Source organism: Lepus europaeus, chromosome 19 (assembly GCF_033115175.1).
Source record: "Lepus europaeus isolate LE1 chromosome 19, mLepTim1.pri, whole genome shotgun sequence".
Lineage (NCBI taxonomy): Eukaryota > Metazoa > Chordata > Mammalia > Lagomorpha > Leporidae > Lepus > Lepus europaeus.
The window spans coordinates 19,908-33,026 of NC_084845.1; the positions used below are offsets into that span (position 1 = coordinate 19,908).

Below are 13,119 nucleotides of genomic sequence, written 5' to 3' on the forward strand. Positions count from 1 at the left end.
AGACCGTGGGGGAGGCGGCCCCCATCTGACCCACTCAAAGATGGCGGCCAACACTTCTTCCTTCCCGGTCCAGCGAGGGTCCCCGGAAGTGACCGCAGAACCACCGACTCGTCCTTCCGAGACGGAAACACCCGAGGCCCGCCGAAAGAGCACGAACCCCAAACCCCATCGCTGAGCAACGCGTCTGCGGCGGCTGCGCAGGCGCAGAGCGCAGGCCAGGCTGCAAAGCCGAAGCCGGCGGGCGACGGAAACAGCCGAAGCGGCGGGGCGCCCGAGGCCGTTGCCGACCTCCGCGCCGAAGTCGCTGCTGCCGCGGAGGCCGCTCCTCCGGTACTTCGCCGCCGCCCCCGTGGCTGCCGCCTCCTCCTTCCACCCCGCGCCACAGCCCCTCGCGAAGTAAACGGACGAGCGGCGGGGCCCCCAGCCCTCGCGTCCGCAGACGCAGCTGGGCCTCAGGAGACCTGAGCCGGCCAGGGGGAGGAGGGAGCAGCCGGGGGAGGTGGGGGCGGGGCCGAGAGCAGCCGAGTCCGCCCGAACGCCGCCGAGCGAAACCGAGGCCCGGGGCCAGGCCGGAGCCGGACTACGGGAGCCGACGCGGGCCGCGCGGTGGGCGCGGAGCGGCGCGGCAGGCCGGGCGGGCGGCAGCAGCTGCAGAGGAGGCCGCGGCAGCGGGTCAAAGGAGCGGAAGCGGCGCGGGAGGCGGCGGGGGCCGGGTGGCCGGGGTCCCGGGCCCCGCGGCGGCGGCGGCAGAGGCGGCGGCGGCGGCAGGATGATCAAGCTGTTCTCGCTGAAGCAGCAGAAGAAGGAGGAGGAGTCGGCGGGCGGCACCAAGGGCAGCAGCAAGAAGGCGTCGGCGGCGCAGCTGCGGATTCAGAAGGGTAGGGGTTCTGGAAGTGAGGGTGGGGACTCGGAGTCGGAAGTCAGAGCGCAGGGTGGGGTGACGCGGGGTCATGAAGTCGCCGAAGATCAGAAATGGGGGCCGCAGTTGCGTGGGGGGGGTGGTCAGAGGTCAGGGCTTGAGGGTCGGGGGGCCGGGTAATGCCGCCACTGGGCGCGAATCGGAGATGAGGGGCCGGGGAGAGCGTGTGAGCGAGGGGCGACTAGGGTATTCGGGAGGCCTGGGGTCTGGTATTAGGGACCCAGCATCCGAGGGTCAGGTGGTGGAGGGGAGGACGGGGGCTGGAGAATCTGAGGGTTCAGATAGGAATCTGAGTTTGGAATGACAGGCAGAGGGGAGGGGTGGGAGTGGGGGGACTTGGGGTCGATGTGAGGAAACGACTTAGCGTATCAGGTCCGGGGTCCTTGAGTTTGAGCAGACAAGTAGGTACTAGACAGTGGAGGTCATGGTTGAGGAGCTGGGGTCTGGGAGCATCGGACACGCAGGGAGAGGGGTGTTAGCCCTGGGAGCTGGGTTGGGTGGACGCCGGGCCAGGAAGCGGGGAAGCAGCCACAACTGGAGATGTGTGTCGGGGTGTGCTGATTGGGAAGAGCCCCCCAGGGGAGAGCAGGAAGCTGGAACTCAGGACGGGAGGAGGCCGACACTGCTCCGAGTGCCCATCTCTCTCCTCTCTCCCTCTGTCCCCTGTCTCTGCTGTTCAAACCCAGACATAAACGAGCTGAACTTGCCCAAGACGTGTGACATCAGTTTCTCAGACCCAGACGACCTCCTCAATTTCAAGCTGGTCATCTGTCCTGATGAGGTGAGAGCACACGTGGCCAGACTCACAGGAGCCGGGCAAGGATGGCCCCACTGACAGGCAGGAGACCCGCTCTGCTCCCGGGTCCTGCGGGAGCGGGACCTGACTCCTTCCTTCCTTCTCTCCCTTCCCAGGGCTTCTACAAGAGCGGAAAGTTTGTATTCAGTTTTAAGGTGAGTCCCAGGTGGGCAGAGGTGGCTCCATGGACTGGAGGGGCAGTAACTGAGGCCCTGCCAGGCACCTACCCCCCCCCCTCTCTTTTCTCGGAGCCAGGTGGGCCAGGGTTACCCACATGACCCCCCCAAGGTGAAGTGTGAGACGATGGTCTATCACCCCAACATTGACCTCGAGGGCAACGTCTGCCTCAACATCCTCAGGTGAGGGCACTGGCCCTCTGCTGCCCCCCCCCCCAGCCCTCCCTGCCCGGCCCCTCACGGCTTTGTGGTCACTACATCTGTCCCATCCCTCCTCCCATTTCCAAGTCATATTCCCAATAGCCTGACCTTGGCTTCCTCCCTGGCTTGTCCTGCTCCATGCCCACCCCTGGTCTCACATCCTCACTCACCCATGCCCCGGTCCTGACCTGTGCAGTACCACTGGGGCCTGTGACAGCCTCCCACTCACCAGCTCCTGACCCTGATGCTCTCTGCCCACAGAGAGGACTGGAAGCCAGTCCTTACGATAAACTCCATAATTTATGGCCTGCAGTATCTTTTCTTGGTGAGTAGGGTGGACATTTGGGGCTGGTGGGGAGAATGGCCTTCCACCTCTCTGGCCTGTTGACCCCCCCACCTGTACTGGCCACAGGAGCCCAACCCTGAGGACCCACTGAACAAGGAGGCCGCCGAGGTCCTGCAGAACAACCGGCGGCTGTTTGAGCAGAATGTGCAGCGCTCCATGCGAGGTGGCTACATCGGCTCCACCTACTTCGAGCGCTGCCTGAAATAGAGTCGGTGTATACCTGCCCCCGCCAGGGCCACCAGTCCTGGCGTCCCCTGCAGATATTTATTGGGGGGGCCACAGGTTGGGGGGCAGCTAGTGGGGGAATCCCCTACCTTGGCCATGCGTCCCCTCCCTGCCACCTGCCCTTAGTTATTTTTTTTTAACCACCACATGATTATGGTCGGCGCTGCCTCCCCCGACCCACTCAGCGATGGGAAATGAATTGGCTTGTCTAGCCCCCTCCTCCACGCTGGGTGCTATCCAGCCCCCCACTCTGGGCTGCGAGGTGGGTGGGCAAGGGGCCCCGGGTCGCTGGGTCCAGGCAACCCACCCCTCCACCACCAGAGGTCCCACCAGGCTATTAAAGGGGAATGTTACTGCATGGCCTCTGCCTCTTCCTTCAATGGGACGCGGGGGATGGGGGGGCAGTGGAAGGTCTGGGGGCACTGGGGGTACCGCACAATAGGCTGCCCAAAACCTGGGACAGTCCTGGAGGTGGTAGGGATTCTGGGCTCTGAGCATCGGGTTTGGAGGGATGAACTCCAATTTGGGAAGGAGTGAGGACAGAACCCAGTCGTTGGGGTCTTCCGGCCAATAGGCCAGCACAGGGGAAGCTGCTCCTTTATGCCTGGAAGGGCGCACAGGAGGTTCCTGCCTGGAGGCAGGAACCAGGGCCGGGCCCTCAGACGGTATGCGGAACTCCTGGGAGGCTGGCCGGAAGGCGCCCAAATGTGCACGCTCGCCGGAGCCGCAACCCGGGGTTGCGCGGGACTCGAACCGATGGGACATCTCCGGACCTTCCGCAGAGAAACGGGAGCTGGTGCGCATGCGTTTGGGTGCCGGGCCGCTTTGTGGCGCGTGCGCACGCGCGCTCTTGTCACCTCCCAGCATTCCTGGAGAGGGTGTGGCGTATGACGTCAGGTCGTTTGATCCGGAAGCGGCGGCGGCGGCGGCAGAGGCGACAAACCGAGGGGCTGTCGTTGGTGGGCAAGCCGAGGATTCGAGCGAGAGGAGCGTGACCCGGAAACGGAAGCAGGTCCTTCCCAGCTCTGGTGAGTGGCCCTTTGTGGGCCGCAGGTCCCGGGCGGGCGCGCGGGCGGCGGCGCACGGAGACTTGTGTAAGCCGGAGCGTCCGGTGCCGTGCTTCTTTGGGATCCTTTCCTCACCGGGGTTCCCGACAGCGCCTCGCCCTCGCTGTGACGCTCCCAGATCCTTTCCTCGGAGCCTGGGTGCCCTGTTGCCCGCGTTCTCCGAGCCCAACCCCACCCCAGTCCCAGGCTTCAGAGCACCTGCGACCCCCGTGTCACCCTCGTCCTCCCCGCGTCATGGCCACACCACCGCAGCTGGCCTGGGTGCGCAGTGTCCCCACTCAGGTTCCATCCCCCAGCACCTGTGGGCTCCTCCCCGCGTCACGGCCACACCACCGCAGCTGGCCTGGGTGCGCAGTGTCCCCACTCAGGTTCCCTTCCAGTCTGCCTGTGTAGGACTGCAGGGCCTCGTCCCTGACAGGGACCTGAGGAGCTGAACTTCCACCTGTAACACCTGTGGGCATGACCTCCGGAGTTAGGCTAGGATGATGGGGGATTTTTTTTTTTAAGATTTTTATTTGAAAGGTAGAGTTAAGAGATACCGGCCATCCTCTGATTCACTCCCCGAAATGGCCACAAAGGCCCTGGCTGGACCAGACAGAAGCCAAGAGCTCCTTCCCGGTCTCCCACTTGGGTGCAGGGCCCCAAGCTCTTGGGCTGCCCCTGCTGCTTTCCCAGGCACATTAGCAGGGAGCTGGAGATGTGAAGCAGCCAGGACTTGAACCAGCACCCCATGGCTTTACCCACTATGCCACGTCAGCCTCATGGGTTAGCAGGCACCCAGTACCTACTGTCCCCCAGGCTGCACATTAGCAAAAAGCTGGAAATGGGTTCCACGGTGTTACTCGAACCCAAGCACTCTGATGAGGGATGCTGGCATCTCTGCTGTGCCAATGCCCACCAAGACTGACCTTCAGGTCTGCCGTCTGCCCTTCTGTCACTAGGGTTGCCCCTGGCCTTTCATTCATTGTTCCTGTCTTGACCTGCCCCTCTCCTTGCCCTGTGACCAACTTCTGCTTCCTGTCCTCTCCTCACCCCCTACAGCTAGGCTTCACACCTGCCCCGGGCTTGCTGGCAGGCTCCCACTACCATGGACCTGCTGTTCGGGCGCCGGAAGACACCAGAAGAGCTGCTTCGGCAGAACCAGAGGGCCTTGAACCGCGCGATGCGGGAGCTGGACCGTGAGCGGCAGAAGCTGGAGATGCAGGAAAAGAAAATCATTGCAGACATCAAGAAGATGGCCAAGCAGGGCCAGATGGTGAGTGCTTGACGAGGAGCTGGGAGAGAGGCAGACTGCCCAATGGCAGTGAACAGGCAAGACACCAGGCGACAGAAGCTCCCTAGTTGGGCAATCTGGGAAGGGCACTTCTCCACCTCCAGGGAAGTGATGTCAGACAAGGTTTGAGTGATGAGAACGAGCCTGTGGGAGATGGGGGCAGGGAGCAGTCATGTGGAGATCACCTCAGCTTTGTCCAGGCCAGTAAGGGAGGCAGCCAGAACCAGTAGAGAGCATGAAGAGCAGAGCCTTTGATGGTTGACAGGGTTTGGGCCTAGGCAGCTCGGTGACAGCATTGGCAGAAAGATGTCTAAGTCTGAGGTGTGGCTTGTGTCAGATTAAGGAAAATGTAGACCACTTTGGCTGAGGTTGGAAACTGAGGAGTGGGAGTTAAATCCAGAGAATGAGGATAAAGCCTTGCCCTTGGTACCTGTTCATTCTATAGGATGCCGTGCGTATCATGGCAAAAGACCTTGTGCGCACCAGGCGCTATGTGCGCAAGTTTGTGTTGATGCGAGCCAACATCCAAGCAGTGTCCCTCAAGATCCAGACCCTCAAGTCCAACAACTCAATGGCACAGGCCATGAAGGGAGTCACCAAGGCCATGGGCACCATGAACAGACAGGTGTGTCTCATCCAGACCCTATTACCTCCCCTCCCACTCTGCCCCACTCCCATAGGGACCAAATTCACCCTCCCCTCTGATTTCCAGCTGAAACTGCCCCAGATCCAGAAGATCATGATGGAGTTTGAGCGGCAGGCAGAGATTATGGACATGAAGGAGGAAATGATGAATGATGCCATTGACGATGCCATGGGTGATGAGGAGGATGAAGAAGAAAGGTACTGGAGAAGTGGTCAAGGGTGAAGATGGTTGCCTGTCCCTAGCCTGTGTGTGACCCTCACAAGCCCTTCCCTTTCCTAGCGATGCTGTCGTGTCTCAAGTCTTGGATGAACTGGGACTGAGCCTGACAGATGAACTGTCAAGTAAGTACTCCAGACCAGCCTTCCCACTTCCCTTCCAAGGCCCAGTCGTGGCCACCCCTCTACTGCATTCCTCTCCTTGCAGACCTCCCATCCACTGGAGGATCACTCAGTGTGGCTGCTGGTGGGAAGAAGGCAGAGGCTACAGCCTCAGCCCTGGCCGATGCTGACGCAGACCTAGAGGAGCGACTCAAGAACCTGCGGAGGGACTGATACTGTGGAGCTGGGGCAATGGATACCCAGGGCCTTTACTATGATTCCTCTTTAATAAAGATCGGACACTAATTTCTGAGGCTGTGAGATTGCTAACCTATATGGGGCCCAGCTTACAACCCCAAGGGGCTAAGTACCAGCTTTGGTGGGGTTTAGAACAAAGGTGGACAAGCCAACCCTACCTTAGGGGCTGAAAGTCAGCCAAGTGTACAACCCAGCATGCTGCCACAGCTTCTTAACCACCAATACAGCAGTCTTCTTTTTAAACACATTTGGCCTAGTAACTTACCCAGTCTCAGAATCCTAAATTCACTGTGGTACCCCTGCTAGTAAATAGCTAAAGCCCAAAAAACACCCAGGGAACATGCATGAGGTGTGCAATGCAGCCAACACTGCAGGTAAGCCCAGATTTACCCACCCACAGGTTGCATAAGGCCCACAAAATCATTTGGTCAATAGCAGGCCAAATTTTGATAATTTTGTAATGGCTTGTAAATGATATAAATATCCCAAAGGCCCTTGACAGAAAACAGGCCTCCCACCCCTGCTCCTTTCACCCTGTGACCCTCTCAACACCAGGTCCAAGAAAGATGCTCTTCCCAACTCCACAAGCACCCAGAGTAGTTCAGACTGGGGACAAGGTTAATTGATCGGTCAGGGTTAAGATTGAAGCAACCAGGCCCCAGGACCATGGTCCCCCCACCAGCAAGGCCTGAGGAACTGGTGTAGTTTTTATTAAATCCACAGAAGTAAAAACCATTATCGTGAGGGGCTAGGGAATGGGGCCACCAGGGAGAAGGAATCAGGCCACCAGGGGTGGGGGCATGGGGGTGGGCAGAGGGTAAAGGATAGAGAACAGAGCCACACTGGGCTGGCCACGGGGGGGATGGGTCCCAGGCTCAGGGGCCATCACCAGGGCCAGACAGATCCTGGGAACTCAGGCCAGCACCAGGCAGGCTCAGTGGTGGAGGCTCCACCAGCACAGCAGAGAACTTGGTATCACCAAAGGCCTCGTTCATGCGTGTCTCGAAGAAGCGCTGCAGGCCGATGATGGACTGCACGTCCGCCTTGTCCTGTGCCAGACAAGGGTACAATGAATGGTTGGGTTCTGGCTCTTCACCTCCCTCAACCCCTGCACCCCTACTCCAGAAGCTCACCTCAGTCAACTTGTTGAACTGCTTGAACATGCGGCCCACGTCCTGGGCAAATTCCTGGGGGGAGCTGTAGGGGGGCGACAACTTCTCCTGGAGACGGGCACGGATTAGTGTCAGGTCCAGGGTGCCACCAGGCTGGTCCTGTAGGAAGGCCACACGTGGTTAAGGCGAGAAACAACAGTGCCCATCTTTCCAGCCACCCCACCCCTTTATAGGGCTCACCAGGGAGAAGGTGGAGTCAGTAGCCAGCTGGTGCAAGGGACGACAGGGTTCGTGGCAGAACAGGGCCAGCAGGACTCGCTCACATTTCTACAGTGTATGAGAGAGAATGTCAGCTGCATGGGATGGGAAGGTCAGAGCCCCTGGGTAACCACACCCGAGCAGCCTCAGTCCTCACCCGCTGATTGGCTGGGGAGAGCTTCGCCACCACACCAGTGCTGTCCGCGCCATCCAGGCTGAGGCTGCCATCCTCCTCCTTCATATCAGGGAGCACATGACAGAGCGAACAGCTCCACTCCTCCCTAGGGTGAAAAGAATGAGGTGCTGCACAGGAACCTGCCCAGCCCTCTGCACCCTGCCCAGCCCCACACGCACCCTGGCACATCCTGCAGGGCAGGCAGGTGGCAATCCAGATGGAAGCAAAACTCGCACTGGTTGCACATGACCAGGTCACCTGGCTTCTGGCAGACACGGCAGATGGTAGCACTATCATCCAGGGTGCCCGGACCACCAGATGGGGCTGAGGTGCCCTCCGGAGCCACCACCTCCAAGCCTGAGCTGGTGCTGCCACTGGGTGAGGCCAGGCGGGGGCCCTCAGTGCCAGAGCCTTCTGCCAGAGCCATCAGCACAGGCTTGGTCTCCGGGCCCTCAGTGGCAGCAGGAGGTGGTCCAATAGCAGCCTCTGTTTCCTCCTCCTGCAAAGCGGTCAAATGTTCAGTAAGGTAGACACGAGGGTGACAGGTATCATCCTCCAGCCACAGCCCTTGGGGACAGACTCACCTTGACAATAGCCATGCCAGGGAGTGGTGGTGCACCAGGAGTTCCTGGAGGTGCAGTCCCAGGCTGCCCAGCTGCTGCAGCAGCAGCACCACGTTCAATAACGATGAGGTTATAGTCCTCAGTGGTGCTGCCTGGAAACACCTTGAAGACAGGCGGCTGGCTATCAGCTGTGAGGTCCAGGTCCAGACGTTCTAGGCTGACCCGTGGCACCTTGCGCATGAGGCCGCTCACCTCACCCTCACCTGAGCGGGACCTATAAGTGCATGCTGGTGTGAGCTCCCTTTACTCTCATTCTTTCCCATCTACCACCACAGAGAACTCACACTCACCGCTTCACACCTGACACATGAGGCTCTGCACTTGAGTAGGGATCATCTGCTCAAGAGATGGAAAAAGACGGATGAAAGGTTGTTGTGTACCCAGGGCCCTGGGCTCTCCCACCCACCAGGCAGACTCACTCACCTGACCCAAAGCCATAACTTTCCTGCACCTCCATGGGCTGTACACAGAACAGAACATGCAGACCTCAGTGGGGCAGGTACAGCATGGGACTCCATGCACGTCCCCTCCCTGGGTCCATTCCCCTGCTCACCTGGCTACTGCCAGAGCCCTGCTTGCTCAGGGGCCCTGGGGCCCTTGGAGGTGCCATGGGTGCAGGGCCTGTAGAGTTGGTACCAGGACGCTCTGCCACGATCTTGCCTGCAAGAAGAGACTATGTAGGTGTACCAATTAGGGTGGCGACAAAGCAGAATAGGGACAAAAAACTGGGACCCACCAAAGGCCTCAGCACTCTTGGTCCAGGCATTGAGGTCCCACTGAAACTTCATCTCGCCATGTGGCTCCACGGGGTCCACAATCATCTTGAGGGCCCGGTGCAGCTGGAAGTAGATCTGGTGGGATAAGGGGGAAGGGGCATGAAGCAACATGGGAAATGAACAGGGCTCCAGGGTGTTGGGGTTCCCACCTGTGAACCCACCAACACATACCAGCTTCTTAGAAAGCAACAGGGCTGTGTTGTTGTCACTCTCCAGAGCCCAAGAGGCAAAGCGCAGGATGTGCTCCTGGTGCTTCTGGATCTTAGTCATGGTCCAGTGCTGACGCTCCAGACGCTCCTGCTGACCCTCAGTCACCTTCTGCAGATGGAAATGGTCAGCAGAGCAAGAAGACAGGCACTGGGATCCCTGCCCACTCAGGATGGCATCAGCAGCGGCTACCCAAGGACCCTCCCACCCACACGAGGATTACCTGGGCGTCGTTGACCAACACACGACCCCGCTTGTTCAGCTCCTTCATGATCTGCAAGATGGCCATTTTGACATCCACCTGCACACGCTTCTGCACATCAGACACCTGGCGGATCCTAGGAGAAAAGACAGGTCAGGGCAGGCAGGATCTCGCCGAGAGAACCCCTCAGTCTTGGCACCCACACTTACGAGCTGCGAACCTCCTTGGTGCTCTTCTGCAATGTTGCATGTTTGTCCCCAAGGCGCTTCACCAATGAAGCCAGGAGCTTGCGCTGGTTCCTCACTGCATCCTCCAGGAACTGGTACCTGAGAACAACCAGAGAGGCTGGGTGCTGAACCTGGGGAAGGGTAGCACCCCCTACTGTGCCCTGGGGACTCACTGGTGGTCCTTGTGAGCGTTGAGTTGGCAATCCCGACAAGTCAGAGTGTCGCAGCTCTCACAGAACAGCACGAGGGGTTCATGCTTGTGCACGTTGCAATAGACAGTACGCTCACCATCCCGGGACTTAGCTGGCCCTGCAGAGTAGAAACCAGGAGGCTGGACCTTGCTCTTGAGCACCTCAGGTAGCAGTCAGAGCTTGAGGCCTCATTTCCTACCTGTCCTGGGACCCTAGGCCATGTACTGATAGGACCTCGAGAGCCCCGGGTCCTTGCTCCCAGAATCCTCCGCCCCAATCAGGCAAAGATGATGTTATTCTAACTTCTAAAGTGGGAATTCCATCCCCATTACCACTGTTCCCTCTCATGGGAACTTTTACAGATAGGCATGTTCCAGTTACACATACAAACCACCCGCCCCACTGATCTCCCTGTCTCTAATAAAGCTCAACAGGCACGTGGGCCCCTTTCCTCTCCAGTGCTAATCAAATACTGGATGTATAAAGACAAGATGTGTCATATTGGAACACAGCTAAGCCAGAAATTGGATTCCCCAATTGACACTCGCCCATTCCCTCACCCTAACCTTAGCCTAGAACCTCCGGAATCTAGAATCCCTGCAGACCCCATCCCATCCCTCCTGCTTTCTCAGGCCCTAAAGCCACCACCTCTATCCCCCATCTTCCTGAAGTGCTATTCTCTGGGCTTGGAGGAACCTTAGTACCACCACCAAAATATTCCTCATGGGAGGGCTCTGGGCCAAAACCTTGGCTAGATTCAGGAGATTCTCATCAAAGCCAACAAATACCCAGAAAACGTTCAGGAGTCTACACTGCGCATTCACAGAACATTTACAGGTCTCACCAGCACAGACAGCCCAAGGGCCCAGAGCAGCTCATCATGCTGCCCTATCCTGGAAGCCTCCTTTTCCCAACAGTCTCAAGCCAGGTGCCAGAACCCCAAATTCATAGCACCCCCTCTCCCTTACCTTTCCCTGCCTACACACCCTGAAGTCTCCACTACTGGGACTCATGCTCCCCTACTGGATTTCCTTGAAAAGTCCTCAAAAACTCTGTACAACCACGGCATGCTGAGGCCCCTGCATGTGACTTCCCAGCATCCATGCTTTGGAGTCCTGGTGTTTGCAACTTGAAAACCATCTTAAGACCTGTCCACCAAATGGAATCAGCACTACAAGCAACTGAAAGCACACATAGGAAGGCAGTGTCGCCTCATGTACCAGTGGAGCGCACGGTGTGGTCCTTGGTGTACTTCACCCGCTGGTGTGCCTCCACGCATGTCTCACACAGTGGCTCAGAACACTCCACGCAATAGCTGGTGGCTGGGGCATTATCCTCACAGCTAGTGCAGCACTGTCAGGAAAAGACAGGGTCAGAACAATCCAATAGAGCCTGACAGATCTGCATTTGCAACGCAGAAAATACAAACACGTTCATGTGGATACCTTGACCCACCCCAGAGCCTTGAGAAATGTCGAGAATAGTGCCTAATAATGGTCCAGGCTCCTCCACGGCACTGCCCCCTCCCCATGGCCAGAAACCTACTGGGCTGGGGTAGGACGCACCTGGTTTGCATCTTGGGCGTCGGAGGCAGCCTTGCTGCCGCTATCGCGCATAAAGTAATTCTCCACGATGTCTTTGGAGAAGCACTGCTGCTTGCACACAGGACAGTCCACCACTGTTGGGAGACGGGATGTGAGCCCACCGCCGGCCAACATCCTTTCCTCCCTGTGCATTATTCTCTCCAAGCTAAGCCTCCGCGAAACCCACAATGGGTCTTCCACGGAGGGCCCAGAACCCGTTCCTCAAGCCCTACCCGTGGCCTGGCGGGCCCCCTCATCTCCTCCCAGAGTCGGGATAAAAGGCGGCGGGGAGGGGGAGGGGCGCCCCCAGCCACTACGTACTCACCGGCGCCGTCGCCCGCCGCGCCGCCATCTCCAGAGCTGTTGGCGGCGCCGGGCGCCGCGGGCCCGAGGCAGGCGCTGCAGGCCGAGTGCAGGCAGGGCAGCAGGCGTGGTTCCCTCTCCGGCCGCAGGCGCTCCCGACAGACGCCGCAGTGCTCCAGCAGCTCCAGCGCCTCCCCGCCGCCCCCCGCGGGCGACGAGGCCGAGGCCGAGGCCGAAGCCGAGGCCGAAGAGGCGGTGGCGCGCTTCTCGCCGCCCGCCGAACTCTCGCCCGCGCCTGGGCTGCCCGCCGCGGCCGAGGCCGCCGCCGCCGCCGCCGCCGAGGCCGCCATTCACACGCCGCCGGGGGCGCCCAGGGGGGAGGAGGGGCGCGGGGCCCGCCGCGCAGGCGCAGACGCGCTCGCCGCCAACGGCTGGGCCGCCGCCGCCGCGAGACCAAGCGCTGCCACGCGTCTCCTGGGCCGCTGCCCGCCACGCGCGGGGCGGTACCGAGGCACTGCGGGCTGCTGCTTCCTCGCCTTCCCGCTGCAGCACCCGCGCTTAGACCAGCCGCCGCCGCGACCCGAGCCACGCGCCACGCGAACAACCGCCTGCCCGCGCGCCCGCTCTCAGAAAGAGCCGCGGCCTGGGGGCGGGACAGAAATAACTGGCGCCGACGCCGCCGCGCACGCGCGTTGAGAGCCGCACGCCCGGGGGCGGGACCTGGCCGGTCGCCGCGGGCGAGGCCAGGAGTACGCACGCGCCCGCGCCGGGCCCTCCCACCACTGCCAACCTCACCTCGGCCGGTTAGTGAGGTGAGGGGCGGGGCCTCTGTGACGTCATAGTCGAGCCCTGATTCGCGACGGGGCGTGGTCTCGAGTCCTACAAACGTGACCCGCCCCCGCCCCCGCCCCGGACTCCGCCTCCAGAACGCGCCGAGGCGGGCGGCCGCACACCCTGGAGCCGGTGCGGGGCGACCTCCACCTCTCCTGGAGTGTGGTTGTCTTCGGCCGCTGCGTCACCCGCAGTCCCGGAGAGGGCACGGGGTGTGATGGAGTGGGCAAGGCCAAGGCTAGGGGAAGGCTGAGCCCGGGGAGGGGCGAAGGGGCGTCGTGAAAGCTGCGGTTTGAGCGCGGAGCCTTACTCCGGGGTTTTTAACGTTTTATTGTTAAACTTGAGGAACAAAACTTGCTTAAATTGCGAGGTGCAAAGCCCCCAGTTCATAAAATCTCGCTTAGCCT

At 60.3% G+C, this 13,119-nt stretch overlaps 3 protein-coding genes across 4 annotated transcripts; 2 read left to right on the forward strand and 1 right to left on the reverse strand.

Moving 5' to 3' along the window:
* The first annotated feature begins 702 nt into the window (after nt 1-702).
* UBE2M (ubiquitin conjugating enzyme E2 M) lies at nt 703-3,021 on the forward strand. Its single transcript, XM_062177512.1, has 6 exons — nt 703-878; nt 1,606-1,700; nt 1,832-1,870; nt 1,971-2,074; nt 2,354-2,417; nt 2,505-3,021. Exons 1-6 carry the CDS (start codon nt 770-772, stop codon nt 2,643-2,645), a joined length of 552 nt encoding a protein of 183 aa, XP_062033496.1. The 5' UTR covers nt 703-769; the 3' UTR covers nt 2,646-3,021.
* Nucleotides 3,022-3,559: 538 nt separating this feature from the next.
* CHMP2A (charged multivesicular body protein 2A) lies at nt 3,560-6,272 on the forward strand. Of its 2 annotated transcripts, none has more exons than XM_062177508.1 (6): nt 3,560-3,691; nt 4,772-4,985; nt 5,449-5,628; nt 5,716-5,846; nt 5,929-5,990; nt 6,073-6,272. In XM_062177508.1, the coding sequence occupies exons 2-6, from the start codon at nt 4,818-4,820 to the stop codon at nt 6,198-6,200; spliced, it is 669 nt and encodes a 222-aa protein (XP_062033492.1). In that variant the 5' UTR covers nt 3,560-3,691; nt 4,772-4,817; the 3' UTR covers nt 6,201-6,272. The 2 variants fall into 2 exon arrangements, with proteins under 2 accessions (XP_062033492.1, XP_062033493.1); XM_062177509.1 differs by lacking the exon at nt 3,560-3,691 and adding an exon at nt 3,699-3,757.
* Nucleotides 6,273-6,917: 645 nt separating this feature from the next.
* On the reverse strand, nt 6,918-12,231 carry TRIM28 (tripartite motif containing 28). Its single transcript, XM_062177433.1, has 17 exons — nt 11,904-12,231; nt 11,561-11,673; nt 11,216-11,348; nt 9,978-10,113; nt 9,787-9,903; nt 9,599-9,713; nt 9,340-9,486; nt 9,129-9,243; nt 8,946-9,052; nt 8,816-8,852; nt 8,683-8,728; nt 8,354-8,606; nt 7,949-8,268; nt 7,752-7,875; nt 7,577-7,663; nt 7,358-7,495; nt 6,918-7,273 (listed from the first exon to the last, which is right to left on the reverse strand). The coding sequence occupies exons 1-17, from the start codon at nt 12,229-12,231 to the stop codon at nt 7,100-7,102; spliced, it is 2,490 nt and encodes an 829-aa protein (XP_062033417.1). The 3' UTR covers nt 6,918-7,099.
* Between the last annotated feature and the right edge of the window lie 888 nt (nt 12,232-13,119).